This window comes from Euprymna scolopes, chromosome 40 (assembly GCF_053919585.1).
Source record: "Euprymna scolopes isolate OS-2025 chromosome 40, ASM5391958v1, whole genome shotgun sequence".
Taxonomy (NCBI): Eukaryota; Metazoa; Mollusca; class Cephalopoda; order Sepiida; family Sepiolidae; genus Euprymna; species Euprymna scolopes.
In genome coordinates, this window is record NC_136521.1 from 34,537,311 (window position 1) to 34,564,894 (window position 27,584).

Genomic DNA, 27,584 nt, shown 5'->3' on the forward strand with positions numbered 1-27,584 from the left:
GATGAACAGTAAATACCTTTTTTCTCTGATGTGGACATCTCTTGGAATTTTAACCAGAACACCTTTATCCAAGTTATAACCCTAATAGTGCTAGGTGCCAAGCTTTTTTTCTTTAAGTGACCTTATCAGGAACTTTAGCTCCTGATGGCATTACCCAGAAACTATCACATTTTCAAACTTCTGCTACGATGAGGGATTGGGCTTTAGGTTACTCACTAACATGATTAATGCATCTTCTGGTCAAGTTGTCATGCAAGATGATCTTCTACTATGCTATGTTCTCTCTGCTGAAATATCCATTTGTTGATAATTGCCACAGAATAGAAAGATTCTTTTTTTTGGGGGGGGGGGTAGTTTAGACTTCTACAAAGGCATTGTGTTATGTTTATGCCGGGGTTATCCTGTGAAGGGTGTGACTCTTCACCATACATGGATGGTATTCACTGTAGTGAGTGTAACAATAGACTAACTGCATGAAAGTACTTTAATATGCATCAAATAATGTTGGATGTATGAAGACCAGTAAGTGATGACACAGAAATTGCATAACCCCTCCCCCCTTAATGCACATGTCGCCGCAAGTATGAAGTTGAGTCAAGACTTTAGACATGAAAACTAACACTCAACAAAGAAGGATGTGTGTTATCCTCAACTCTGTTCAACTGCATGATTGACTACATCTTTGATTATACACTTGACGAAATGTAATAAGTCCCCAGACGTACCCCTCCACTGTATTGTATACCGATACTCTATGGCTGACTGGGATAGCTTCCGTACATTCATATCTGATTTACCTCTGCACTCCATGTTTAAAAAGGAAGTGTCCTCTATAGTATCAGATCTGACCGAATGGTTAATTGTAGGCATAGACCAATTCATACCATCTAAAGAAATTCCAACAAAAACCTAACAGCCAGCCATGGTTCTCTCCAGAATGTGCTGCTGCTATCGCGCACAGAAATCACTTTTTCCAAACGTAATAGATGCACTGAGACTGAAGCTGCTTTCAGGACTGCCAGCAACCACTGTAAAAGAGTAATAAAAAATGCAAGAGAGCTATATGCCCAGTCTGTTAAATCCAAGGTAGCTGATCAGCGGCTTGGTTCCAACCAGTTTTGGCAAATAACAAATAAGATCCTGAACAGAAGTGTGCGTTCTATCCCAACCATTATCAATGGACCAGAGGTCATCTCGTCAGCGTCAGACAAGGCCAAACTATTTGCAAAGAACTTTGCAGCTAATTCTACCCTATGTGACGAAGGCCATCAACTCCCCATATTTCCTCCTATAACACAGAACACGCTAGGTAACATACAAATATCTGTGCATGAGGTCGCCAAGCTAATCAAGAACCTTGATTTCAGTAAAGCAACTGGCCCTGACGGCATCCCAATTATAGTGTTAAAAAAGCTTCAACCAGAACTTGCTCCCATACTTACGAAACTATTTAAGTGCTGCCTTAAGGAGAAGTGCTTTCCGACTCCCTGGAAGACCTCATCAGTTTGCCCTGTATTTAAGAATTCAGGTGATAAGTCATCTCCCTCTTAGTACAGACCAATAAGCCTCCTGTGTGTTATGAATAAGTTGCTGGAATTTATATTAAATAGAGAAATAGTCAACCACCTCAGCAGAAACAACCTTCTTAGTGACACACAATATGGTTTCCACTCTGCAAGATCTACTGCAGATGTGCTGACGGTTATATCTCACAGGATTAGTGAATCTCTTGACAAAGGCTTCCTTTCTAGGGCAATTGCTCTTGACATATCAAAAGCCTTCGACAAGGTATGGCATAAGGGTCTACTTCACAAGATTTCCAGCTACGGTATAACTGGAAATGTTTTCTCAATCATTAAATTATTTCTCTCGGATAGGCTCATAAGAGTAGTGGTCGATGGACAAAAATCAGAGGCCTGCAGTATTAATGCTGGAGTCCCTCAGGGGTCAATCCCGGGCCCAACTCTCTTCCTGATCTACATCAATGACCTCCCTAAACACATACTTAAATCATTCGTTGACATCTATGCTGATGACACGACCATCTATGGCAACACATCAAAGGCTGTAAATGACAAAATTCTCTCTGATTCTCTCTCCTCTGATCTCGAGCGCGTGGTTCAGTGGGGGAAGACGTGGCTGATTACCTTTAATGCATCTAAAACCAAACTCCTATCCTTACATCATCAACGCTCTGATCCCCATCTGGCATCAATTGAAATGGATGGCTCTCGTCTTGGAGAGGCCCCGTGTTTTGACAAGCTTCTGGGTTTGACCTTTACTCCTGATCTGAAATGGAACATGTACATCAAGTCTGTTGCCAAGGTCGCTGGAAAGATGGTGGGATCCTTCTACCGCTCCAGAAGATATCTCACTACTGATGCAATTCTCAATCTATATAAAAGCCAAGTACGTCCAAGGATGGAATACTGCTGCCATATCTGGGCAGGAGCTGCTAAAAACAGCCTATCCTGCCTTGACAGAGTACAAAATAGACTTCGTGGCTTAGTGGGGAATGCCCTTTTCTCTACCCTGCAACCTCTCTCCCACAGAAGAGACGTTGCAAGCCTATCCTTGTTTTATGGTTATTTCCATGGCAGGTGCTCGTCTGAACTCCAATCTCTGGTCCCCCTCGCCAATCTTTCACAAAAAACACCCGTCTAGCCGAATCCACTGTGAAAAATTTCCCCCACTCTTTATCTGTGCCTAAATCAAAACGTAGATTCCATGAACAAAGCTTCTTTCTTAGAACTGCACGCCTGTGGAACTCTGTTTTGTCTGCCTGCTTCCCACCTGACTACAACTTGGATGTATTCAAGTCCAACGTTAACAAATTCCTAATGAACCGCCCCCTTAAGTAAACACTTCATCAAATCTCCACACTAACGTAATGTACTTGCAATAACCCTTATCCCTGAGTGGCTTCTGGACCTTGATAAGTGGTGACCACTGTGTAAAAAGAAAAAAAAAAAAACTTGGAAATTTATTGATGACAGACAGAAGTGTCTGGCATGGCATATGCCAGTAACATCATTGGAGGGAACTGAGGGATAGTAGCACTGGACTAGCTGCAGGAAGAAGTGTTTCACTTGGGTATACACATCAACACATTGAGAATGAAAGTTTTTTTTTTTTTTTTTTTTTTTCTGAAGACCGTAACTGTTTGTCCCACGTTGTTCTATTTATCTTGGCAGTGCATATTGAGGGATGATCATCAAGTTAGGTCTGCCAGATCTGACTGAACTTCCATTGATTCTTGTGAGGGCATCAGGAGAGTTCAATATCAATCAAGAAGCATGTCTATCAATCTATCACCTGGTCGATCCGCTATGGCTGTGAAACCTGGCCAATAAGTGACCACTTAAAATGACAGTTGGAAGTCTTTGACAATAACTTCATATTTCAAATTATCATCAGGCTAACCCTCTTCTGACTCCTGCTCTCTGCCAATTACTCCATCTGAAATTTCTGCCATCTGTCTTGTTACAGATATCTTCGATGGTCCGGGCATGCAGGTTGTTAGAAGGGAAAATAAGTTGTGACGTAACTTCTCTGCTTAGGTGACATAAGTATGTCAGTGGACAACTGAGGATATGGGCAAATGTTATTAGGTAGGTCTTGGTTGAACTCTCAGGTTTGTAAGTGTCAGTGTTTGCTGGAATTGAGGTGGGTTATTCATCTGGTGCAATCTTATATGTCTACGAAGCCACCGTTTGTCCATACATGCAGTATTCTTGCCACGTCGGAGCTGGTGTATCTCCCACTAGTTTCTTCCTCTTACTCTTATAGTACTTGTGCCCCTCGATGTAATACCTCCGACTAACTTGATAAGCAGCAAAATGCCACCTCTTCACTGTAGAGATCCCTAGATGCTGAAAAGCATTTTACTCTAATTTCTTCCCTCAAACTGCTAAATTTTAGACCGCCCCCCTCCCATCCAGCTTCCCTGACTGTACTGACAAAAGTTTAAGTGTAATGTGAACAGACATTTCACTGCTCGACTCCCTACATAGTGCCCTTATAGATCTCAAATAGTAACCTTTTATGTCCAAGTAACACTGTGTCGTGTTTGGGGTGAATAAAGTTTTTAAAAAAAAAAACTTATGACCACCGTGATTCAGGATGTGGTACAGGCCTCAAAACTAACCAGATCAGCCCAACCAAGGTGAACATAATTTCAACAAAAACTTAAATGAAAGAACTTTTTTATATATCCACAATCACTACTTTGGTTGTTGGAGTCAAAGTTTAGTCTAACGCACACATGACTGAAAAGGGAAGGGGGAAGCTTTAAGTGTGTCACTTTTTTGTCACCTGGCTTTATAATTTCTTTTGTTTAAAAAGAAGGTTAACATCTGCTTAAAGAAAAGATGTAAATGATCATATTTTTAACAGCTTATCAGATTAAAGATTAACTCTGCATCAGATACAATGCCAGTAGCCATAGGAATTGTGAGATTATATTAAAATTAGGAAGACAGACAAAGAATAGTGAATAAACTAATAAAATGAATAAAGGATCTTAATCTCTATTTAAAGTTAAGTATGTTTATATATTTATATGTATGCTATCCACTCCTAAACTAATTAACTGATCATAGTGACAGAGCATTAAATGGATGTCAGTTAGGTCACTCTTCTTGAGAAATTGACCATCCCAAAACTTGATGTCCTAATAAAGGTAAACTCTCTTAGCTGGTTTGGAAGCAAAAGGTATATCAGCACTTACAGAGACCTAAAACTGGACAGCAAAAAGAAAGTCAGGCACACTAAGGAGATATGTAAAAATACTATCAGACAATACTGTAAACAGTTGCAAATGGTCATGATCACATCTATACAATTGTGATCACTGGAGACTTATAAGAACAGCCAGACAACGTCAAACCTTTTGTCAAGGGGATAAACAGACTTGGATAGTGATTGTGAATGATTGTAAAATTTTGAATACTGTTGCCAGTCGTAAAAGTGCATTATGTAGGCTTAATTTAGTTTAATTTAGCTTTATGCAAGGGAGTAAAGATGATAGAAGCATTTGGTGAAAATTTAGATACCTCTAATTCTTGTGAAATTTTAACAATAGGTATTATCAATTAATATATATTCAAATTTCAGTTTCTTTGGAATATTTTAATAGGGCATAATATGGGCACAACCTCCCATTTGAAAATTTTAAATATTTCAGATTTATATAAAATTTAATTCTTAGTTAGACACTAATTAAATAATATTTCCTGAATTTCAATTTCTTAAGATCCCTTAAGCTTAAGCCTTATACATTTTCTAAGATCAAAATTATGTAATGGATTTTAATCAAAACCTTAAGGATTCTAGACATAAGGTTTAGTATCATATCTTCATGTTAGTAGGGAGGGAGGACATAAAAGTAGTGCAAAACTTCTGTTCAGAGAATTGTTTTTATCTGTCTTGGAACGGGTATTCTTTTAGTAATTTAGAAAATAGTAACCGAATCTACCTGGTGTTACTCAGGATGCAGTGATTTTTTTTTTTATTCATTCACACATTTAACATTTATCATATTTTAATAATTCTAAATCAAACAAATCTGTTTATATTCTTTAATTAAAAATGTAAATTGTTGATTTTGATTTTTCGGCCATAATTAAAAATTATTTCATTTTATTAGTTCTCCAGTTGACTACATAATTTTTTAAAAATAAACTAGTGAAGTATGTTATCTTGTTTCATAATCTAGTCCAACAATAACGAATGAAAATTGACTATGCAAAATCGGTTTGATTTATCAGCTTAAATGCTATTTAGGTCCAACAAGATAATTTGTTGTTTGTAGTATTATAATTTTAAGAAAAGATGGCTGTGTTTATCAAAGCGATGGAAATTAAATTTTTTTTTCTTCTTCTTTTTTTAGTGTGTTTTAATTAACTAAATATAGAGAATTCATTTATAAAAAAAAAATTCTTAAAAAAAGTGATACATGATGAAAAATGACCCTCTTCCCCCTGCCCAGTCTTTATCATTATTAGTACTTGTTTCGCCAGTTATCCTGGAGCAGTTAGGTTGACTCCATCCAGAGAATTTGCTACATCCCAAACTGTACGTCAGTCCACCGCAATAACAAGATATAATTGTTAAACAATAGCAGTTCCCATAGAGGTGAGCACCTAGGATCAGCTCTATATCATATTTAACTGTTCTGAGCCAGATTTCCAGCTGACTTCCACATCATCTTTTCCAACTCTGAGGAGGGGCTGGTTCAATGACTTTGTGGATGAAATCATTTGGGTGAAAACAAAAAAATGTGACTGAACCAGTGAAGGTGTCTTGAGGAGAGCTTGATTCAAAGAGGATATGATGCATTGATAACAGCATTTGAGATTAACTGCAGCCAACAAACATGAAGAGTGCGGCACAAATGGTAGTAATCAAACCGTTCAAGCTTTCGTAGATTGCTTGCTCTCATTGGCCAGGTTTTACAGACATAGAATGGTGTGGAGGAGAGCTTGATATATGTGGATATTAGTACCAAGTTTGATTTTAAGTCTGAACCAATGCCAAGATCGGAGACGGCAGAAAGCAAGACTGGCATTGCTGATGCAATTGTTGTCCTTAGTAACTAGCAAGAAACCCAGGAATGTCTAGGATTGAATGAGGAACCTTGTTTCTTCATGCCTCTAAATATATTTTTCATATATTTTATAATATTCAGTTTTTTACTAAGATAGGAACTCCAACTGGCACAAAGATTGATCTAAGATTCAGTTTGAAATTCCTTATAAGTTTCCTAACTTAAACGGATGCACTTGAGAAGGATAAAAGATTACATAAAAGTATTAACTAACCAAGATGAACTTACTAGTTCTAATAATACAAATTATCTGATTAAACTACTTTTATAACTTTGCCTTAAAATCAGAGAAATTAATCTGTTTTAAATGAGTAATTCAGCTAAATAAAAATAAAACCCCCTTATTTTTTTATTCTGTTCTTTTTCCATCCCCCCTGTCCTTTTTTTACATTCCTCATGTTTTTTTGTTTTTTTTACATCCCCCTGTTGTTTTTGTTTTTTTACATCCGTTATTTTTTATTATTATTTATTTATTTATTTATTTTTTTTTTTTGCATTCCTTATTTTATTTCATTTCTTTCTTTATATTTTTATTTTCACCTTTTCTCTTTCAGACATAAACCATTACGAGGGCGTCAAGTAGAGCTGGCGATGTTGGTAGAAAGGTTTATGAAAGAACAGAATTACGAGGACACATATTCCAGTTTATTATCTGAGGATGTTGTCCGAAGTTTTCTCACAGGGAAGACGAAAGAACAACGTAAAATATTCCGGGAACATGTAAGTTTTTGCAATATTTTCATGTTTATTTTTTTAGATAAGTAGTTATCATTATTTGCATTTCCTCTGAAGACTTGTTTTCACCTTTACTATTATGTTACTTTATTTTTATTACATACATTTCAGTGAAAGCTTTGAATTCATTGCTTTTGGGAAAGGTTTAAATCTCTGCATTGTTTCTAGTCGTCCTGGACTTTCTTTGCAATTCAAGAAGTGATCAGAGATTGTACAACTCTTGCTTCACAATTCTACATGCGTCATCATCCCTCCAAAATGATCAGATGGGCCTCATCATTCCGATAAACTAACAATAACTTAAAACTAAACAGAATTTCCACAAAAAAAAGTTTCTTTTCAAGAAATATCAATCTGTGAAACAGTACCACAGGGATATTCCCTGACTACAACATAGCTGTTTTCAAATCAAATGTTAACCAATTCTTATTAAGCTGTCCTTTTAAATACACTAGACCCCAAGGATATCGTGGTCCTAGAATGTTTTTTTTTTTTTTTAATTTATTTTTTTTAAGTTACGGTGTGGAATACAATGTTTTTCCAACCCCTGGTTACGGTAGTTGCCCCACCTTAGTGTTATTTATAATGTTATTTGATTATATACATGTGTATATTATACTGTACTGTATTTTGTTACTAATTTTTAATGCTGTATCCCAAAGTTCTACTGTAATCAAATTCTGTTAATTTCTAATCCTCTCCGATCCTTAAGATGTTTTACCGTCCACCTAACACTCGTTAATCCTTATCCTTTCATGGTCTTTGAACCTTGATAAGCGATAATTCATTATTATAAAAGAATTTAAATTTACAAAGTCTGCATCATCTGTATGTTCCATCTCCAATGTCATGCACAGCGATGAAATAAGATGATTGTATTATGGAGAACATCTTTCCTTAAAGAAGTTCTGGTACTATCAGATCAGACTATTTGAAAGTCCTGGCTTTTTGACCATAGATGCACTAAACAGTAATGTTAGTTTTTTTTTTTTTTTCCTATTCCTTTACGAAACTCAATCATGATTAGCAAAGTCTAAAAAAGAATAAAACAAACCAAACACCATAAATAAATATTTGTAGATATAAAGAACTTGAAGCATAAAATTTGCCCAAATTACTGGATTCAGCATTAAATAACCCAAAAAGGGTTAATATGCCGTAAAACAAAACAACCAAACCAAACACATAAATAAACATTTGGAGATATAAAGAACTAGAAGAATAAAACTCTTTTTTTTTTCCCAAAAAAAAATTACTGGATTCTGGTATTAAATAACCTGAAAAGAGTTGATAGGCTATCAAACCAAAAAAAAACGAAACTAAACTTTAAGAAAGATGAATACTGGAGGAGGAAGTTTCTTGGATGAAAGCTTTACAGATCCTCTAGCATACAGTGTGTTGTGTAATGAGCACCATTGATTTCCAGAATTTCTAGAATATATGGATTCACATAGCAAAGACTTTTTTCCTTACCCCAAACAGCATATTGCCAGTGAAACATAAGCGACTACTGTGCTAATATATATAAATAGGCAAGTTGAGCAGCCAGATGCTTGTTTGCATTATATTTTAGGTTCTTCCGTAGGATACACGAGAGGTGACTAGTGAATTGAATAACGATGGGGACTGACGATTGGGATGTGCCAAGTTCGAATCCAGTTGGTTCCATAGCAATACTTTGACCTGTGGATGTTGGCAACTTTCACATAGTCATTGTTGAGTACGTGATTAAGAAAAAATCATGGAAATATATGCCAATAACAGAATTTAGTTGATAAAAAAGTGGTATCATGCTGATTCATAAGAAATTTAATTTATTAAGCATGTCCGAAATCAAGATTCGAAGCGTGTCATTTGTATGTGAGATGACAACCACTTCAGCCATGTATTCACCAATAAGAAGGCTTTACAGCTGTCACAAAACATGTAAACTTTTTTTATTTTCCCCAAACAATATTATCTCTGAGACATAAGGAGAATTCTCTAATAAAAAGACAGTCTATATGATGCAACATATGTGTTTTTCATAATAGACAATTATAACTGTTGGACAGCTCCAGAGACAGCTTAGCTAAATTTGATATGTGCCACTGCAAATATCTGAGGATCATCATTGAACACAAAGACCAAACAGAATAATCATTAACAAAGTTCTATACAAGATATGAAACACCATTCCATGATCTGCAAGGACTGCACATCTCCTACATTGTGTCCATGTGTAGTCGTGTGTTAATGATGTCTGAAGAAACACCTCCCAAATCCATTGAATTTGCAACGACAGAGTCGGGCAAATACTGGGAATAAAACAACGATCACAATGAAAATAAATGAGAACTCTAATGCGAAGAAGGTATCTTTGGAGGGTTGAGGACATGTTGTATATAGAGAGAAATAATATGAAAATAACATGATAGATGTGTATTGTGAGTCTTAGTAGATGTAGAAGAGCCGAGATAATTAGGTCAGTTTGCAGGGGTATGCCAAGGTAAACATGGAAGTAAATAATATGGATGAACTTGACAGAAATAGGAATAAAGATTTGTCCAGGGATGTGTTAGTTTGGTTGTCAGTTTCTTTAAGCCGTCCAACACATGCTGTCATGTAAAATGGACATTAAACAGAATATCATGATGCACTTGACAAGCTGCATGCGGATCCCAGAAATGTAGAACTGTGAGCTCTTAGATCAAATGAGAGATCTAAGGGCTCGCGCAAAGGAAGAAGTTGAATGGTTGCAGTTTACGAAACACTATGCAGCTGTAGAATGTTTCATTACTATAGCAACAGAATAAAGTGATTTATGTAGGAATTAATATTTATTTTACTATTTTTCAGTCCAAACAAAAGATATTGCCACTGTAGTATAAGGAGTTACTGTGATAGGTTTGGGTGGGGGATCACATGTTCAAATTTCTGCATGTTGGTATGGTCAGAGAAATAAAGAACAGGGAGGGAATTCCAAGAGCAAATGATCCAATGAAAACAACTATGTAAGGACTTTTACAGTGGAGGAATGGGCTTTTGCTGTTTGGATGTGGGTGAGGTGTTACTCAGCACATTCTATGAAAATACTTACAAAACAATCACAGGGATGCAGTCATGCAACAGGGACTGGAGCTTAGTAATCTGTCATCTTATATGTAAAAGACATTTTGTCTGTGAGTTCATTCTGCATGGATTCTGAAACCGGTGGGCAATTTTTTTTTTTTTTTTTTTTTTTTAATTTCACACAAATGTACTTAAGTTTGTACCTATGAGTGTTCTTAGATAAGTTTTGTATTGGAATACCTCTGATAAATATTTATAACTAGCATTTCATCCCGGCGTTGCCCAGGTGTTTGGATGTGTGTGTTGAGCAAAAAAAAAAAAAAGTGGTAGTAGAGAGGCAGGCTCAAACCCGTACCGCGAAGGACGAAAAGAATGGGGGGGGAAAACCTTCCGTCTTTGTTGTTACAACCACCGCCAAACCGGAAGTGACGTAGGTTTTAATTTTTGAAAGTCATCGTCTCCTTTCTATTGTCTAGCCCCGTGTAGAAAAGTGCCCAGCTGAAGGTGAAGATATTAATGTTTTTAGCCAATTTTTCGATATTTATCGTCTGAAAGGTCGAACTTAAAATGATGCTGATTTTGTAAAAAATCTGTCGCCTCTGTTGAAAGTTTTAGGCAGACATGCAAACAGACATACATACATTTATATATTAGTAACTAAAAATTTTCGACCCAAACCGATTAAAAAGCTTGCCCTGTCTCTGAATATCCTTTATGTAAAATTTAAAATGTTTAGACCAGAAAGTGTCCGAGTAATTTGGTAGAAACTGCAGAGGTCAAATTATTTTTAACTTTGACCCCTATTATGACCCCTTAATATTTATTGTTTGGGGCTCAAAGCAAGTTATTAAGTTAGATCCATGTCCAAGGAACCTATAACTAAAATTTCAAGTGTTTAAACCCAAAATTGTCGGAGGGATATGGTAGAGTTCTCAAAGGTCAAATCGTTGAACTTTGACCCCTTAATAGCCAAATTTCTGGCCGAAAACGAATTACACAGATTTTCCCAAATCTCAGTACCCCGTACATCAAATTTCGAGTCTGTAGACTTAAAATTGACAAAGGTTATATAAGAAGACAGGTGTGTTCGAAATTAATGTTTCTGTTTAGGGCACAATTAAATCGTGGTACTTGTGAGGCATGTAAAGCTTCCTCTTAATGCATCACGGCGAGTCCTCGACTAGAGAAAGCAACCAATCAATTTGATTAAAAAGTGAGCGATTTTGCCAATTTTTATGACCAAAGTATTGGAAGTGTAGGACATTCGTTGATTCTCACGAAATCTCTGGCAATGTTGGGTTTCTTTGCTAATTATTTTTTAAAAAACTATTCAAAGGTTAAGTTGAGAAAGATGACTAAAAATGAAAATGCAAACTAGTATAACAAACAATTAGAAGTTTGTGACGAATCTGTTGCCACATTTACTAGTATATATATTATATATATATATATTATAAGCTCTATTTCCTATTTGGTTTTATCGAGCTTTTATATCTGGCTGAGATAATTTTATAAATATTAATTCTTTAATATTTATAATTTACTTTAATTTTACCATCTTGGATCATTTTGGTAAATTCAATTGTAATTTTCATTTTATATATATATATATATATATATGCTTCTTTACTTTTTCAGGTATACCGATATTTACGAATGTTTGATAAAAATGCGGGCTTCAAATTGATGCCCTGTCATCGATATTCCTGTGATGGTCAAGTTGGAGGTAAAGTCTGTTCCACTAGAAAATGGTAAGAACTATTTACTTATCTAATTTTTAAGTTATAATTTTAAAAGTTAGACCTAATAGCATTTAAGTTGACAAACTTTGATTCTGATTAATTTTTATTTGTCGTGTTTGTAGAGTTATGTGCAATAGATTAATCTACTTTGCTACAATTTATTTTTAAAAAAAAATACTTAATTCTGTCTGTCAGTTTGCTAATATATTGACATGCTTAAGTAATCAACTTTTAAACAAAAAAAATGAAATAAGGAGGAATAGCTTTTGGCATATTTTTTTTATATTTTGTTTATTTCCATCCTATTTTAAGTTAGGTTACTATTTTTGATGGCCAATTTATTTAATTTTGGTGTTTTTCAAATTCAATATGTGTGATATTATGTATATATGCATATAAAGTAGTCTTTAAGAAATGGTGTGCAGTATGAATAGTTTCATATAGGATATTAAGTTCTTTTTTACAAAAGAAAAATCTTAGTTGAAAATTTTAGTAAATGAAATTTTTGTTGTCATGTATTTTTACATGTCCCGAATCTTTTTTTTTTTTTTTTTTTTTTTTTTAATTAAAAGAAAAATTCAAGTTTGATGTGTAACAATGTGTTAGCTGTTAAAATAAATCTATGAACAATTAAAAAAAATTTTTTGTAATTGTAATATTTAGGCTGGTTTGATCTAATAATTATTTCTTGATTAATTTTCATTTACCATATTTAAAATTTTTTTCACTTGTTTTGAAATCTGAATTTAGTTATACATTGAAAATTTGCGTTTGGACTCACAAAATGGCAAATTCGTGGTTGCCTAGAATTCCTCCTATATTATAATATAAAATTTCACAAAAATCTTTGACGACAGAACAAAAAGATCATATTTCAAAAATCACATAAATCAAGTGTGTTCTGAATTTTTGAAGAAAGGATTGGTTATTCATATTATTTGGATTCATCGGACTACTGTTCTCATTTTGAGTTTCATTTTTACAATGTTTCAGTCGATGTAACTACCAGTCTTCAAGTATATCTTGTTGAACTCGGGAATTTGGACGGAATTTTGAACAGAACCCTTTATTTACCCCCGTGGCATAGTGGTTAAAGTACTTGGAATAATCAATTGTAAAAAGTGATCTTCTCCTGAAGGTTGAAGGTTCAATTCTCAGTGTGGGCCACCAAAAAATACAATTCTGAATTAAGACCTATATCCAGTTATAGTTGACGAAGGCATGCCATGAAGGTTAGTGGTTACATTGACTGAAACGCTGTGAATATGACACTCAAGATGAGAACAGTAGTTCAAATAATACAAATAGTTTTGTTTTTCTAAAGAAAATCATTTTTAAATGATTTTAACCAATTAATGGGAAATCAGAAGTACTCAAGGTTGATCTCACAAGTTATTGCAGAGTTATCTGCTCTTGTTTCTTTAAAATGGTGACGTGAAATGGTCCCCTTTTACTTATTCATAAAATTTGATTTTAGTTAAAAATAAAATTACTCCATCAGTTTACGTGATTTTTGGTATATGACATTTTCATTCTGTCATGGGTACCTACATCTTATTTTTTTGTTTGTTTTGTTATATAGGAGAATTCTGGACAAGAACCAGCAAATTTCCTAATTTATAAAAATAAGTGAACAATCAAACTTCAATGATTACTTCTGCTACTAAAATAGATTTGTCATTGTTTTGCAAAGATCTGTGTTCCAAGAGAGTAAAAAAAATTAGATTTTATATAACATTTTTAATATATCTAATCACAATAGCATAACTAGTTTCATCATTGTTCCTATTTACTTGCCTCCCTACAAGGGCAGAGTTAGACACAAGGTTGGTTTTTAATGTGGAGAAAATCCAGTTCCCCAAAAAGGAGCAATCTGGATAGGAACAAAAATAAAAATTGCCTTGGTCTAGAAGGATTTCTCCTTCACTGATCGAGGACAGGTGAAGTGTAGTATCAGAGCAGATACTCCTAGTCAAAAGGGCAAAAATTGTTAGTGCTTGTTAATAGTCAGGAAAACCAGGAGTTGATCCTCAATCATATCAAAAACTTAAAAATGTTTCTTGATATCTCCTTGCTAAACATTCCATATTATAACGGTGAGGATCAAGGATAAGTGGAATAATCCTGGGAAAGAAGTGTCACTCTCCCATACACCTCAATGTAGTAGCAAATTAAAACGGAACTCTTGAATGTCACAGACAAATGTAGTTGTCGCAAGTAATAAGAAAAAGAAAAAAATTCAGTCAGAGAAGCTTTTCCAGATAAAGAATTTATTTGGTCATGATGAGCAGAATAGAATGGTCTTCTTGTGTCAAAAAAGTTATCCGTGAAGAATTTAAAGAGTATTTTACAAAGCGGTTCTAATATTTGATTGGTTCATTCTTATCACCCATAATTATAAATAGAATCGTTTAAATTTTTCTGCTTATCTGCTTCTATCATGCCAAAAATATTGCAACAGGTCACATTCGACTATGGCTAATCACTTTTTTTCTTATCAATAAAATTGAGACTGTGTATGATTTCTTGGAGTAACACCATAATTACACATGAAATTATTGTTGGTCCGCTGACCTAGTAATTCACGTCCGTTTGTCCGTACATTTCTCAATAACCACGTCTTGAATTTTTTTTTGTTGAAATTTTGTGCAAACATTAATCATGGTGAAAATAAATTTTTCACTTGAGGAGGGGCCAGGAGGGCTTGCATGCTTGACTGATTTTTTATTTATTCATTTAAATCTAATATATTTGTCATCACTTACCACAAAATGATGTTACATTTTTAAGGATTTTTATTTGTTTAATATATAATATACATATAATGAAAATAAGTTTGATTCAGATACCTTGTTTAATGAAAGTTTAATATATTTTTTTTTTTTCTTTACTTTTTCCTCTGCCCAGGTGGAAACAAAACCGGATTCCAATGCTCGTTGGGTGCATTGCTGAATTAAGCAAATCCGAAGAAGATCAATTACTAAAACCTGGTGAAAATGACTTCAGTGTTATGTTCTCCTGCCGAAAAAACTGTGCTCAACTCTGGCTGGGACCTGCGTCTTTTATTAATCATGACTGCAGACCCAACTGTAAGGTAAGGAGAGAGAGGAGAAAAAAAATCTTCTCTGCAGAGTTGAAAAGTTTGCATAAAAAATTTTGATGCTTGTCAAACATTCCCCCTTTATTAATAAACAAATACGTTATGTATGTACCCTTGACAGTAAGAATGTATTGTAAATCACACATGTTTATTTTTAAATAAGAAAATCAAATTTTATGAGTAAACTATGAGTGATGATCTTGCAACACCATTTTGAAATCAGGCCAAAGGAACCAGGTAGATAACTCCAAATCAAAATTTTATAAAACCATTCTTAACATGGAAGATGCTTTGGAAAAACTAATTACTGCTTCTATATTATACAAATGAAAAAAAATATTGAGTTTCAAGTGAAACAAATGGTACCTACATAATTGTCAGGTCTCAAATAGTAACATACCCAAGAATTACGAAAAATAAGGTGGAAAAATAATTATTAAAAAAGAAGTTTGTGAAAGGAAGCGAAATCACTATATTATGCTTACTAAAAAAACAGATAAGTTGACAGGGGAGATAAATAGGTTCTGTTGCTTACGTCACATGATGGACGTAATTCAAAATGTCGGACAAAGTTCATTTCCCATATAAATTTTATCAAAAACAGTTTTTCTTTTTGCATCGTGATTTTTGCAAGTCACGCATGCGTATCGAACTGAAACTGTTTAAAAACGTTATTTTGCTGGGTCATGACATCATAAGTCATTGTGGCCATGACAGCTTGTATGTTAGCCAGTGACTTTTTTCCCTTTTCCTCTTTCGCGTTTAAAATCCAGCTGCCGCGGCTTTTTTTTTCCCCCAGTTGCACAGGTACTCACTGCTATTTTAATTGAAAGAAAAGTTGTTTTGATTCATTTATTTATTTCTTAGAGGGGATCCAGAGAATAGCTACTTCTCTTTGTATCTGGTAGGGAGGTTGTTCTCTTTTGGGCAATTCCATTCTTAGCAGTTGTGTCCAAACAGAATTCATGTCCACTCAACCAACGCTGGGTATCCATGATAGTCTATTATATAAAGGGCAAAATGGGCGTGAGCGTTTGTATATGTCCATAAAAGGCTTTTTGGGTGAGGATTCTCGCGCCGGTTAGTCAGATCGGAATATCTCAGATTTGCCAACGGACATCGTCTCAATCTTTTTTTTGTTTGATCGAGTTTAAAAAAAATTCCCACCGTCCCGTCGTGTCAGCTATTTGTCTTTTTCGTATAAAGTGAAACTATTCAAACGCAAATGCCTGGCGCCTGGCCTTCCAACCAGGTAGTTTCTGTTCTGTAATTCTTGGTCAATGTAGAAAAAACTCTTCATACTGAGACAATTACTATTTATTTGGATACTGCCAGAGTGCCCCCTTTTTGGGGGGAACTGCTTTTCCCCCACATTAAAAACAACCTTGGTGGGAGGTTTAAAAGCAATGCCATTATTGCAAGTCATCTGTTTGATTGATTACGTTTAATTTGAACGCTTTACATTTTTGGTCGCATCATGGAGTAGGGGTAAGAAAATTTTCTTTCACTTTTTTTTCCACCTTCGCGTCACGGGTTCGAGCCTGCCTGCCTATTACCACTTCTTAAAAAATTTATTTATTTTTTTTAACATCTCCAAACCCCCGGGCAATGCCGGGCACCCAGGCTAGTATTATATAAAGGACAGTTGTATGTGCTTGAATGTCCAACTAAAAGTTAAAACTACTAAACAAAAAATCACAAAATTTGTATTAATCAGTACAACACTCAGTTGGGTGAATAATAACTAAAATTTAGAAAAACATTTTGAGTTATCTGGGTGTCAACTGAGCTAGGTTTGGTTAGACAGTCATTTGTAGTGTTATGTACAATTTAGAAAGAAAATGTTAACTTTATGAGGAATCTATACACCTTTAAATTTGTTGTTCTTTTGTGCATTGATATTCCTATTAAAATCTCTTTTTTTTTCTATTTATTTAAAAAGAAAATACAACTTTGGTCATGGAATTGCATTCATCGGCAAAAGATCTAGCTAATTTTCATATTCTTTTAAGCACTCATTTTAATTAATTCTCTATTAGTTTTTTTCAGTTTTCTTATGGGATGATCATCTTTACTTAACTATTACATGTAATTATATTCATGCAGATATTCTACATGATTTATACTTGCGTAATATTTGCATAAAAGGTTTATAGTAAACACAAACCTTTTTCTATATATATTTATATATGCGTATATATATTTGTTTAAAAAGAATTTGCCTACCAAACTTCTCTGTCAGTTTTTAGTCTCCAGACATGAAACTAAATATATAGGGTATTCAACTCCATGTGAAACTTTATATTTAGGTTTTAGCCGGGGAAATTTGTGCAAAAGTGTGAAAATTAAGAAATGGAATTTGTCAGATGAAGGACGACCGATGCCATTATGAATATGCATGCGTAACGTAATAGCTATTGGTTCATGTTTTAATTTTTAGCTTTGCAGCAAACATGTCTTCATAGCTCAGGCATTAATGTCAAAGGAAAAAGTAAATCAGAAGCTAAACATTTTGGGTGCAATTCTCGGTGATGGCGCACAAATCTTTTTTCTTTTTTTTTTTTTCAAATCATGATTATATATATATATATATATATATATATATATATATATATATATATAATATAATAAATACAAAATCTAATAAAATATATTAAAGCTTATTTTACGACTGGGCAATGCCAGGTGGTTTGCTTGTCTATTATATAAATAAGAGTTATCTGTGTGTATATCAAGAGATATGGACTTGGTAAAGAAGACGGGCTTGCAGACTGGGGGGAAAGGAGAAAACTGAAGAGATAGATAGTGAGAGGTAGAGATATGTTTTAATAATAATATGCTACATTTTTGTTTTGTGCAATGCTAGATAGACCTGCTAGTCAGATATAAATTAAAACCTTGTAAATCTCGTAGCAATGTCTAGCATAAATGAAACCATTGTGCTTATGTTTGAAAAAAAAAATGCTGTTTTTGTTTTTAAGATAATTACCCTCTTTTTCTTTTTAATGTTAAATATGTTTTTCTTTTCAGTTTGTATCTACTGGTCGAGACACTGCCTGTGTTGAGGTCCTTCGTGACATAGAAGCAAATGAAGAAATCACTTGCTATTACGGAGAGGATTTTTTTGGTGATAAGAATTGTTTCTGTGAGTGTGTGACATGTGAACGGTAAGTCGCTTTCATTTTTATTCTCAATGTTTTTCAGAAAGAAGTTGCATTTGTCATTGTCTGTTACTCTTCAATTCATTAGTACATAAATGAATAGTTAACACTTACCAACTCTTAAACCAAAAATAAAACACATAATTTATATAAAACACATTAGAATGAAATTCTCTACTCCGTGAAAACTATTTGGAAGATTTGCTTTTACTCTTTGTCATCCCAAAGAAGGCATATTACAACTTGGACATAAAGGACTACTATTTGGAATTGTGTTTAACAGGGGCCTATAGGGAATTGAGCAGCGAGATGTCTGTTCACATTACATTTAAACTTTTGCAGGTTAGTACAGTTAGGAAACAAGGAAAGAATTCCAGAAGCTAGCAGTCCATGGGAAGAAACTTTTAGAATAGAAGGCTTTCTGGCATCTAGAAACCTTATCAGTGAAGGAGTGGGATTTTGCTGTTTGTCAGCGTCGGGATGTATGTCGAGATGAGATGGGGCGGACACAAGTGCTACAAGTTCATCAAAGCACATTCCATTTAAAATACTCTTAAAACTGGAACAGGAATGTAACGTGGCAATGAGGATAGAGCTTAGCTAATAATGCAGAACCTTTTAGATTGGATACTCTTTTTTTATCTTTTCTAAAAAGAGAGAGCCTAGTGGTAAATGCACTTGTCCAGATGTGGTAGCCGGCGTTGCCAGAGTGTTTGTAGGTGTGTGTGTGGTTGTTAATGAAAAGCTAAGAATAAGCGAAGTAAAAAAAAGAAAACATAAAAGGGGGGGGGGTAATCAAAACATCCAAATAAAAAACACAAAAAAAAACCTAACGTAAGGCAAACGAACGATGTTAAATGTAAAAATCGAAAAAAGAAAACAGAAAAACGAACGTTAAAAAAAAAAAAAAAAAAAACGCGTGAAAAATGGCTGAAATAAGCCTGTTTCGATATTAAAATAAAAAAAATCGGTGGGTACCCGGGTGTTTTCGGGTGAGTGTGGTCGGTCGGGGGTGTTAATGAAAACCTAAGGATAAGTGAAGTACATAAAAGAAAACCCAGAAAAACGAACGTTACGTGAAAAATGGCTTAAATAACCCTGCTTCAATATTTAAATTTTAAAAATCGAAAAAAAAAAATAATAAATAAATAAAATCTCACACCACGATTCGAACCCAAAACGTTTAGATAATGAACCAATGCGCTAACCAACTGAGCTAACACCACGTACATGAAATTTAGTCAGTTCTTCAACTATTTAAACTAAATCAGGTCATGACATCATCTGACGCATGCGTAGAACTGGTCATCGTCATGAGAGGATGGTTTTTGTTGAAATCTCTTTCTGTGTATCAGAAAAAAAATAGATATCTACACTGAAAATAAGGAAAAATAATAGAGTAGAATTTTAATTAAAAAATAATAGAATTTTAATTAAAAAATAATAGAATTTTAATTAAAAAGTACAACATATTTTGCCGTTACACCATAGGGTAAGAGTGGAGATTCTATGAAGCAGATAGAAATAAGTTAGTCTGTCATTTAACCAAGAAATGATGAATGGCAAATATACAACATAATAACATTGGCACACCCATTCTTGCCAGATCACTCAAGTTATGGTGAACCTGGCCAGTACCACATGGGTGACCATTCAGGAATGCTAGCCACTGTACGTACCATGTCGGGACGTAGAAATTTCCAGGTTGTTATCTGGGGAAGCGTTAATCCACTAGGAGAGATGCATCCTTAGTCTTCGTTAAGGCATGCCTTCACCACTACAAACAAATCATCTATGTGGATTTCTGAGGAACTTAGTTGTTGTGGCGGACCTCATATGTCAAAATTGGCGAAGTATCATCAATGAATGGCAGCTCAACAAGATATGAAAACTGATTTTTATTTTTAATTGAACTTTAACGCTAATTTTGGACGAGAATATTTTTACTTAATATGTAAGTATATTGATGGATTTTTACTTGAAATGCGATTTTCATCTGTGCCTTATACTGTATAAACTTCCATGTTTAAGACAAGATCTTAATTTTAAAAAAACTTTTTTTCCTCTCTCAGGCGTAAAAAAGGTGCTTTTCAAGCTAAAGATCCTCCAGGAAGTCCTGAGTTGGACCAAGGTTACAAATTTCGGGACACAAACGATCGAATCAACAGAATGAAAAACCAATCAGTTCAAGACAACATGGGGCTAGGCATTCATGGGGCCTTCATGGCTGGAAATGGTAGGTAATGAGATTAAATCTATTTGTCGTTGGATTTACTTACCGTTTCTATTCCCTCTCTTTTTAACATTCCCTCATTTCTTTCCAAACATTTCTCCTCGGAAGAATTCTTCATAGCGTCACCAAACTTCTTCTTGAAGGAGGACTCCTCCTCAAACAAGGTCATTGTGTGCTATTGACTTATCAGGTAAATATTTAGGTTATTTTTCTTTTTTATCAAAAAAAAAAAAGAAAGAAGAATCAATTATTTAATATATATATATATATATATATATATTAAAACAAGTTTGTTTTTGTTTTTTCCCCCCTCTACATACAACTATACTAGTTGCAGTATCCAGTCCTGGGTGGATTCATAAGAATAAGTAACGAGGTACACTTGTAACCATTAATAAGTTTAAAGATTGTGATATATATAAACTACAATATTTTTCGAATTAATATTAACAATTATTTTTATACCTAAAGACACTAGTGTTTCGTACTTATGCAATCATCAGTGTAAGAAGTAATAATTACTGCTGGTCAAGAGATTCAAATCCAGTCACCAAGTCATCCTTGACTCTGTAGACTAGCATCTAATCTGAAGTCTACCAGCAATTAATACAAGAATTGAAGGAAATTAAGTACTTATAAATGACATGTTAGTGGGCATTCATAGTGAACAGTCAGACCAGTCAGAGAGTATTCAATGATCGGCAATCAGAATGTTGCCTTCGTGCTAAGTTTACTGCGTTTTCTTTTTTCTTTTCTTTTTTTTTTTAATCTCTTGAAGAGTCCTCAACTTCAGTTTTTTAAAGGAGTTTTATAACTACAATATTTAAAAAATATTTACGATTATTTTTTATATCTAGATAGTGTTTCATACTTACATAATCATCGCTGTAGGAAGTGATAATTACTACTGGTCAGGAGATTGAAACCCAATCACTCATTCTAGTTTCCAGTAACTGTGTCTTTATTCAACTTTCAAAGAAATTCATATATTTGATGACCTATTTTGCCTGCTTGGGAACAACTAAATTTAAGTAACTTGGATTTTCCATACATGTGACTTCAGAAGTTCAAAAATTTGATCTGGTATTTAAATTTTCAAAGATTGACTGTGTCCATATTAGGGGGTGTATATATATATATATATATATATATATATATATATACCAAGCTAAAGGTATTCAGGAGATAAAACCCATGAATTTAAACAATGTTATTAAGAGTGCTCAATAAAAAGAGCAAAGTATAATATTTTTATTTATATAGATAAATATTACATAGTCGCTACACTGAACATTGCTAATGTTTCGGAGCGATTGGTTTATTGATAAACCAAAAGCACCCCCTCAGGCGACAGAAATAAAACTTTAGTAGCTTTATTTCTGTCGCCTGAGGAGGTGCTTTTGGTTTTTCAATAAACCAATTGTTCCGAAACATTAGCACGTTCAGTGTAGCGACTATGTATTATTTGTTACATATATATATGTTTCAAAATTCATAATGATCAGTTAATTAGTTTAGAAGTTAATTCTGTGTATACAAATATAAAAACATAAAATACTTCAGGTAAATGGAAATTTGAGGAAGATTTATTAATTGATATCTAATAAAGGTTGATAAAACTTCACAAAAATTGAAAAACTGAATTTTCATGAAAGGGTTCCATCCCATCTTCGTTTGCATACAACTAAATTAAACTAAAATTGAAAATTAAATTAAATATAATCCTCATTTGGACTCCTTATGCCCAACAGCTCTTTTCGAAAATTCATAATGATCGGTTAATTAGTTTAGAAGTTAATCCTGTAAAAACATAACTAACATTATACATATAGAGATGTCTACCGTTTTCAATCTACATCTATCAATATCAGATGTATGTTGATTATCTATAAGTGTGTGGTTGAGGACACTTCTCAACCTATATACCCAATGAATTTTTTATCTACAAACTTGAAACTTGGTATATAGGGTGTTCAGATATGCGGAGAAGTTTTAAGCGGTTTTCATCCAGAAAAAAAAGGGCTGCTAAGGCGTCAAGATTGAAAAATTGGTAAGGGATGGGGTGATCGGTTGTTAAGTGTTTCACAAATGCACATTCATGAATTGTTCACATGACAGATTTCTTATAAGGTTTGATACACTTGTTAAATATTGTGTCAAGCTGGCCTATGGTTATCATACTTGACTTGCTGTCTTTAGGGTTTGGTTTTGATCTCAGCTAGAGTATTTTTAAAAAAAATATTTTACTTATAAGAAGTAACCTGTTTAGAAAAAACAATACTTGCATGCACATGTCTCAGTTTCTGTATAAATTAAAATATTTATGGGTGTTTTACAACCAGGTAATGGCGGGCAGCCTGCTAGTATGTATATATTGATGTTTCTCATATTTGGTGAACTTCATTAAATTTTAATAAATCAGAAAAATCAACATGCATCATATTTAGTCATCTGCTCTTGGTATTTAAAATGCTGTGAATGTCCTGGATTCAGGGGTGGGTAGCATCTTTATATATATATATATATATATATATATATATATATATATATATATATATAAATAAATAAATAAAGCTGAACGTCTGTGTGTGTGTCTGGTCACGAATAGGCTCCTATATGGTTGACTATTAAAACTGATCACATATAATGATAGAAGATGTATTGAGACACAGGAATGGGTATGTTTGATCTGGCATAATAATGATTCATTAAAATGGTGGGGTCTGCGTACGTGCCTGGTGCACAAAGTATGGAAATAATTTAAAAAAAATTAAAAAAAAAAACGTTTACAAGTGTTTTTGATATAGATGTATATAATAATACTTTGATAAGTATGTTTTAACTTAAATAGGGATGGTATAATAAAATTGTGGGGTCTGCATTGGTGCCTGGCCTCTATAGAATGGAAATAGGCACAAACTTTAATAAAGACTTTTCATATCTATCTGCGTGAGTATACTTTGATAATTATGTTTCAGTTTGAAGAAATACGGTATAATAAAATTATGGGGTGTTCGTTCGCGCCTGACCTCCATATAATGGAAATGTGTCACAAAGTTTAACAAGGTTTTTTAATATAGATCCACAGAATATAGTGATAAGTGTTTCAGTGTGAACAGGTATGGTATAATAAATTATGGGGTTTATCTATTTTATTTTTACTTTTCATCATATTTTGTTTTGGTTTTGATACCCCCGAATTTGAAGTTCTCGTTACAACCCTTCCTTTTTATAACCTATCATACTTTTATAAATCAGAGTGCATTTTCTGTAGGCTGTTTTTGAACCCAGTCAATGACGGGTACTTTTGCTAGTGTGGGCGTGTGTGTGTGTATAGGATTCCCCCTTATCAAGGCCCAGAGGCCACGGGTTAGTAAACGTGCTGTGGTCAATGGGACAATAATAATTGTTGGAAATTTGGTAAATTGGATTACTTGAGGGGAATGGCTCATCAAGGACTTGTTTACAATGGACTTGAAGACAGCCATATTATAGTCAGCTGGAAAGCAGACAAAAGGAAGAGAGTTCTACAGGTGTGCAGTTCTAAGAAAAAAGCTTTATTCATGGAATCTATGTTTAGGTTTAGGTACGGATAAAGAGTGTGGGAAATTATTGGTAGCGTTTTCAACTAGACGTGTTTCTCGTGAATTTTGGCGGGGAGGGGGGTGGCTATAGATCTTGCATATTTTCCATGCAGTACAATCCAAAGGGTTGATATCTATCGTTCATGTTGCATGCAATCAAATTACTTAAGTACTCAAGTCAGTTGTTACTCAATCTACGATGCTTAATGTCCAAGATATCCAGGCATGTTAAGGAGTTGATGCAAGTGGTGGCACTCTGTACATATAATCAAACCATCTAACACTCCAAGCATATAATGCATCCCTAAATACTAAGTGTCTGGTGAAGCAACATTAAAGAAATCTTTTCCTCCTGTTTGCAACTGTTATTCTATTTAAATAAAAAAAAAAATATCACTCAATAAACGAACCATACATCTGAAGTGTTCATACCAATCGACGATTCATCTTCGACAACCAGTCTAACAAGTCTGAACTATTTTGAAGTTTCTTGTCAGAAAGAGATGTTTCTGTGCAGTCTTAGGATTCTCTTGGGCTTTATAAATAGCCTGAGAGAACTGTTATTTACTGTTACTGTATCTCAATTTCAGCATTCTCTACCGCCACTTCAGGCTTATTGTTAATTTAGGGATTGATAAAGGGCGTTATTGTGTATTAAATTCTAGAGAATAGTCCACAAGTAATTAAAACAAATGGTGACATATAACCCACAAATACCCCTGTTTTTAAAGCAACCTTTTGTGTAAATTAATTAAAACACTATAATAATAAGTCAACTGTTATGCTTGCAATTCATAAAAATTTCTTGTCTTTTATTAAACAACTTTCTTCAGGCTGAGAATGTATGGTTCTATTTAGTCTTAGGAGGTTCATTCTCTGAGAAAGGGTTTCAGGCTAATTGCTTGAGGCACCCTTACCAGGAAATGTAAACGGGGCTGCTCAGCCATTTTTTTTGTAAGCCAGATTGCATTTATCCTAGTGCAGTGGCTTTTCAAATCCTCACCTGATCTTGTGTCAAACTTCTTAAAGAGCTAAATAAATGATATACCTGAAAAAAGCTGTACGGCATTTTCGCCTGAAATGTAACATGATGAGAACAAAAGCTCAACGACAAACATGTAAATGGAAATAATCTCAGCTTGTTTGTAATTACTCAACGGCTGCATATTCTGTTCTTCTACCACTTTTATGAGCCCTTTATCTTGATATAATACTGTGTAGAATTCTTATTTCAATTTTGATCTGAATTTATAACATGATTTTATTCTAAGAAAAGTCTAAAATTATAGGCTTACGCTTAAGGAGTTTTGAGGAGAAATTGAAATTCATGTAATTTTGCTTATAGAATGCAAATTTGAAATATTTGCCTCTTTGTGTAAACCAAGTATACCTACATTACTTTCCTTTGTGTGTGTATATATAATCGCACACATGTACCTAACTTTATATAGAGACCAGCAGGCTGCCTGGCATAGCCCAATTATAAAATATGCTTAATTGTAATATTTTAATTTGTGCAGATTTTGTATTTTATTATTAAAGAGACAATTATCTATTGATTATTATATATATATAATATGGATTTCAAAGGTTTAAAAAATATATATATGCTATAAGATAGAATCGAAACCAAAACATTTAACTCTCCAGTGTTATTTATTTTCATCTGAGCTGTCCACATGCATATCAAAACTTTAAAAATTAATATAGTTAAACGTATAAATGTATATTTGAGCATGCTTCCGGGCCGGAACGTTTTGAAGTCAATTAGGTTTGGTCAATGTGGCAGGAAACCCTTCATATCAGACAATTGCTATTTATTTGGACACTGCCCCCTTTTTTTTCCTCCCACATTAAAAAATGACCTTGTGTCTAATTTGCTTTTGTAGGGAAGCAAATAAATACACAGAGCATGCTTACAAGATACATGTTTAATCAATTTATGCATGCCAAGTTCCAATTTTTCAATTATGACCCGTTAGCAGCTATTTTTACTGGCTAAAAACCAAATCGAATTTGTTTTGCAGGATGGAATTATATATCAAATTTCAAGTCTGCAGACCAAAAATTGACAGTAGTTTGGTAGAGACCATTCCGCACATACAGACTAGGTCACTTTTCTATAATGTTTATGGAAAAAATATGCTTATTCAATTATATTTCACCCTTTATTTATACCAATTCTTTAATTTATGAAGCTCAATGTACACAAAATGCATTAGGTGATCCTCAGTGATGATTGCTGTCTTCATTGCCAATTTAGGGATTCTTACTCATCAGTTCGGCTCAGACAGCCATCCTCGATCTGTTATTTAATCCTACGGGTCGCTACCTTGTAAAAATTTGTGCTACTGTTCTTTTTGTAGAATTCATAATTCTTGCTCTTCTTCCTATTTGCAAGTCAGCCAATGAAAAGGACGCATGTTTTCATAAATAAGATAAAATAAATAAATATAAAATTGTTATTACAGAGTTAATTCATTTATTGGGTCATTTAATCTAACCAAAATTAATTTTTAAAAATATTTATTTTTCTTAAACAAATAAGTAACAAGGACAGGTGTTCTATTGTATCCTTGACTAATTGGGTTACTAATCCTACCTAGTTTCACTCAAACGGTTTGTTTGAAAGGATCAAATTACTAAGGATGGAATTTATTTAAATATATACAAATAAATGACAAAAAGATTCCAAATTGCAAATGTTGTCCCTCTTTACCGTTTAACATGTTAAAAGAAATAAATGGTAAGATGGACATCTTGGAATTAATTTGGAATATATATATATATATATATATTAATTTTATTTATACAAACATTAATGGCTACATATGTGCATACATGTTTCTGTAATCACCCACGTCGGGGGATTACGTCTTCAGGCCAAGAACCACCTTCAAAAGTGACATTTCCACCAAATACATTTTTCTATTTCGTTTATCAAGTTAAAAATACAACCTGGGTGGGAGTCAAAAAAAACAAAAACGGTAAAAGGATGAGTGAGGTCTATGAAGATGATAAACATCTTTTTTCTTTTCCCCCTCCCCGATCTAACTTAACTTTTGGCTTTTTATGGCATAGGGTCATTGAGAGTTTCGTTTTCTTGTCTTAGAGTCTGTAAGTTAATAACCTTAGCTATGGTCAACCAAGTACTGACCGGTGCCTTTTTAATCTACCTCCACCCACACATACACGCAACACACACATAACACATCCATACACAGCCACTGCCAACACACACAGTATACACACATTAATCCATATATTCAAAAGCGAATCCATGCTAGACACTTTTTGTTTTATTTACTGAAACTAGACAATGATTCTGAAACTACGTAGAAGATAAAGTAAAAGTTACATTAAGGTAAATA

General features: G+C 33.9%; 1 protein-coding gene across 2 annotated transcripts in view; it reads left to right on the forward strand.

The window, feature by feature from the left end:
- Positions 1–27,584, forward strand: part of LOC145265485 (uncharacterized) — a 117,926-nt gene that overhangs the window by 54,623 nt on the left and 35,719 nt on the right. For both annotated transcript variants that reach the window (XM_080121359.1, XM_080121360.1), the window contains exons 4-8: positions 7,162–7,327; positions 12,032–12,144; positions 15,043–15,229; positions 18,266–18,402; positions 20,469–20,632. In XM_080121359.1, the coding sequence (XP_079977485.1) occupies positions 7,162–7,327; positions 12,032–12,144; positions 15,043–15,229; positions 18,266–18,402; positions 20,469–20,632 (767 nt within the window). The remainder of the gene's footprint in view (positions 1–7,161; positions 7,328–12,031; positions 12,145–15,042; positions 15,230–18,265; positions 18,403–20,468; positions 20,633–27,584) is intronic.